Genomic DNA, 4215 nt, shown 5'->3' with positions numbered 1-4215 from the left:
TGTCAATCTCGTCCCATTTCATTTTTTTTGACCTTTTGCAGGTGTGAACATTAATAAAAAATTATGTAATTTTTAGACTTAAAATGTACAATTTCTGTAGTCCAACCATTATCTTTTCAGCAAACGAACCAAAATTTTAGATCCGCACTTTCAACTATATTCACCTCTCTTTCTTATATTTTTGTAGTTTTTGTATAGTAAATCTAAAAGGAGAGAACATGTTTGCAAACAATTGTTTGTCACCCCTAAATTTTATCAATCAAGTCAAAGTTCTACCTATTTTTAAAAGTTTTGAAAGAAAAAGGAAAACAGTTCAAAGTCTCATATTACATCTTTTTGAATTCACATATTACATTTCTTCCCATTTTTATATTTATTTTTATAAAAAAACAACTTCAATAAAAATAGTAAATTAAAGATCCGCATTGGACCCTTTCTGAGATTTCACGTTAAAATGTCTCTTTATTATAAAGTATACAAAAGATATCCGGCTAGTCAAATAGTGTGCCACTAGCCAAGACAAAAGTTTGACCATGCATGGACCCATTGAAATAATTGAATTGAAGTGTTCAAGATTGAAAATTTCAAACTTAAGCCTTGTATCTGTCTTCAATAATCCCTACATACTACTTTCTTTATAAATAACCTTCAATCTTCCCATAAGATCAATACTACAACAAAGCACACAACACACTAACGTTTTCTACAATAACCAAGCTTCCGCATAATATAAAGAACACTTTTTCATGGTTCTTTCTGCTGGTAGTTTCATACAAGTGCCACTTCTGCGAACTACCAATTATAAATCTTCACCTAAAAAATCTATGACTATTACAATGTAAGTGTATATATTTCATTAACGTTTTCATCCGGTATTCATATATAATGAATTGACATTGGATAGAATTCTTTGAATTAATAATCTTTTGTTTTTGTTGATATGATCAGAACATGTGCTAACCACAAATCTAAAGCAAAACAACATGATAGAAGCAGAAATGGAGGGTATGGACCGGACCCACACACGAATAGTATTACACTCCAAAGCACGAAAACAGCAACAACAAGAAATCTTCAACTTGATAACATTTATGCTACCGTCGCTTTGAGTAGTGTCAATGATCAAGATGATAGCAACATAAGTCCTAAAAGGATTGGCAACATAGTTCATCATTATGAAATATGAATAGAGGCCGCGTAGTTTTAGTTTGGACAAAAATTTAACCGTGATATCAACAAGATGTAGTTAGGTAATGATGGCCGTCATTGCCAAGAATGTATTTACTAAATAGCAATACAGTTTATTGATCATTCTCGTGTAAAAAGATCTCAAATTGTGGAAATAATAAAGCATGATCTAAAAGTTTATGTAGAGATGCACAAAAGCTTTTCTTTTAAATATTAACAAACTTTCTTTATTTAGTAACGGTTCTAATGTATGAACAATGGGTGAGTTCTATAATGAAGAGAAAAATTGAAAGTTGAATAAATGTCAATATCAATATCAATAAATGCATGGGAAATAGTCTCATACATAAAGTGAGACTAACATTGAAAGTCTTTATAAAGTCTTTATAAAGAGTTATGTTCATTTACTTAACAAAAGGATAAAACAGGATAAAGTGCTACATAGACATGTGTGGTGATCCCAAGCACTAGGTCATTTGTCTCTTCTATACACCCCTTGGCCAGTGTCGCGGTGGCGTCAGTACCCATTATGCGGTGATTGTAAAGGGAAAGAGGAAACACGATGGAACGAAGAATCATCTTAGACCTAAAAGGAACATGACAAGTTCAATAATTCTAGTGGACTAAAAAGACTAAAAGGAGGCTGCTATGTGTGTGGAAAACCAGGACACTTTGCTCGAGATTTTATGCGTAACAAGTCCAATGACGAAGTTAATGTTGTTCATGTCGATGACGGCATAATTGCTATAGTGAGCGAGATTATGGCAGACAAAGGCAAAGTGCAAGGATGGTGGTATGACGTGTGTGCTACCGTGCATGTCTCTTATGACAAAGCATCATTTAAAACCTATTCTGAAGTAAATGATGGACAAGAAGTGCATATGGGAAATGAAGAACAATCTAGAGTCGTTAGAATGGGATTCGTCGAACTCAATTTCACTACTTCCAGAAATAAAGTCACTCAGGTACTTCATGTCCATGACATCAATATGAATCTTGTTTGTGGGGGACTTGTTGGAAAAACCGGGCATTAAGTCTCTATATGAATCAGGCAAACTAATATTGACCAATACCAGTGCGTTTGTAGGAAAAGGTTATTCCGCTGAAGAAAAGATCAAACTTTGTACTACTGACAACATTATTAATGAAATTTCTAATTCTGCTTAGAAGCTTTAATCTATTTTTTATCGCATTCTAAATTAGCACATATTGGTTTTAGTACTATGAATAGACTAATTAAATCCAGATTATCTCATGTAGTATTCATGATTTTGACAAATGTGAAATATAAGTTAAATAAAAAATGATTAAGAAACCTCAAAAGTGTTGAGAGAAAATAAAATTTTCTTGATCATGCACATTGTGATTTGTGTGAATTTAATGACACTCTAACCCGTGGAAGAAACCGGTATTTCATAACATTTATCGGTGATTGCTCTAGGTTCACATATGTATCACTTTTAAAGCATAAAGATGATGCATTTAATATGTTAAAAATTTTAAAGCGACCGTAGAAAATCAATTAAGTAGACCTATTAAAGTCCTAAGGAGTGATAGGGACGATGAATACTTTTCTACATAATTTGATGCATATTGTGAAAAATAAGCATTTTAGATGAATGTTTCGTACCTTGTACACCACAACAAAATGGTATAGCCGAGAGAAAGAATCGACCATATTATAAAATGATAAATTCTATGTTAATGCATTTTGAATTACCATTTAATTTTTGGGGTGAAGCATTACTATCCACATGCGATATAATGAATAGGAGCCCTTTGAAGATAACTAGTATTTCTCCATATGAGATATGGAAAGGTAGATCACCAAATATCATTTATTTTAGAGTCTTTCGGTGTGTAGCATATTATAAAAACATGGCTCCTAAAAAAACTAAATTGGTTCCTCGAGGGATTAGATGTGCCTTCATAAGATATGCACCCAACACCAAAGCATATAGACTTTTAAATCTAGAGTTTATGTAATTGTTGAATCCATAGATGTGTAATTCTTTGAAAAATTTGTCACAAAAGATAAGGAATATAAGATTCCCATGACTGGAGAATCTCGTGATGAATATTCTCCATAGATGGTTGAAATACTACCTGAAACTCTTTAACGGAATGTTGAAACACAACCCAAGCCTAGGATAAGCAAAAGAGCCCGAAAAGATAAGAACCTAGGACCAAATGAAATTAATTCTCAACTCATTTTATTTTATCTAGTTAAAGAAAATTGCTAGAATAATTTTCATAAGATTCATATTATTCAAGTAAAGGATGGTCTTAAAACCTATAAAGAAGCAGTGGCTTCTAGGGACTTTTTCTTTTGGAACTTGGGAACTTGTCGATCTTCCAAAGAAGCATTGGCTTCATAAGACAAAATGGATTTATATCAAACCACACTTGGGAACTTGTCGATCTTCCAAAGGGTTCAAGGCTCATTGGATGTAATTGGGTGTTTAGCTAAAAGTATCATAGTGATGGTACATTTAACACCTACAATGCTAGATTAGTAGCAAAATGACTTAGACAAAAAGAAAATGTTGATTATTTCGATACATATGCACCGGTAGCATGGACAAATACGATTAGATTATTGTTTGCATTAGCGTCTGTGAATGACCTTATAGTTCAACAAATGGATGTTAAAACAACATTATTAAATGGAGATCTCCATGAGAAAATCTACATGGAACAACCAAAAGGTTACGTGTTTCTGGGAAATGAACAAATGGTATGCAAACTTTTCAAATCCTTCTATTGTTTAAAAGAAGCACCAAAATAATGACACCAAAGATTTAACTCAGTCATACTTTCAAATGGATTTACTCCAAATTCTCGTGACACGTGTCTATACACATAGGTGTGTGAAAATACTCTAATATTTCTTTATCTATATGCTGATGACATGTCAGTTAATAACAACAAGATGAATGGAATCTTATAAATGAAGAGGTTTCTAACTTCCACATTCAAGCTGAAAGATCTTGGACAAGTTGACATAATTTTAGGGATCAAAGTAAA

The 4215-nt window shown here is 32.6% G+C and overlaps 1 protein-coding gene across 1 annotated transcript; it reads left to right on the top strand.

Annotated features, from left to right (window-relative positions):
- The first annotated feature begins 691 nt into the window (after positions 1–691).
- LOC131647776 (uncharacterized) lies at positions 692–1338 on the top strand. Its single transcript, XM_058917612.1, has 2 exons — positions 692–838; positions 949–1338. The coding sequence occupies exons 1-2, from the start codon at positions 747–749 to the stop codon at positions 1184–1186; spliced, it is 330 nt and encodes a 109-aa protein (XP_058773595.1). The 5' UTR covers positions 692–746; the 3' UTR covers positions 1187–1338.
- Positions 1339–4215: the final 2877 nt, after the last annotated feature.

The sequence above is a fragment of the Vicia villosa genome, linkage group LG2, assembly GCF_029867415.1.
Source record: "Vicia villosa cultivar HV-30 ecotype Madison, WI linkage group LG2, Vvil1.0, whole genome shotgun sequence".
Classification (NCBI taxonomy): domain Eukaryota; kingdom Viridiplantae; phylum Streptophyta; class Magnoliopsida; order Fabales; family Fabaceae; genus Vicia; species Vicia villosa.
Note: the sequence above shows the minus strand (reverse complement) of the source record. Positions and strands in the feature narration are given on the sequence as shown.

What these genes read in the sequence shown, in the direction of transcription:
- LOC131647776 (XM_058917612.1), top strand. Translation starts at nt 747, where the DNA reads ATGGTTCTTTCTGCTGGTAGTTTCATACAAGTGCCACTTCTGCGAACT. An exon ending in AAATCTATGACTATTACAAT is followed by an intron (nt 839 to 948) that starts GTAAGTGTATAT and finishes TGATATGATCAG; the next exon opens with AACATGTGCTAACCACAAAT.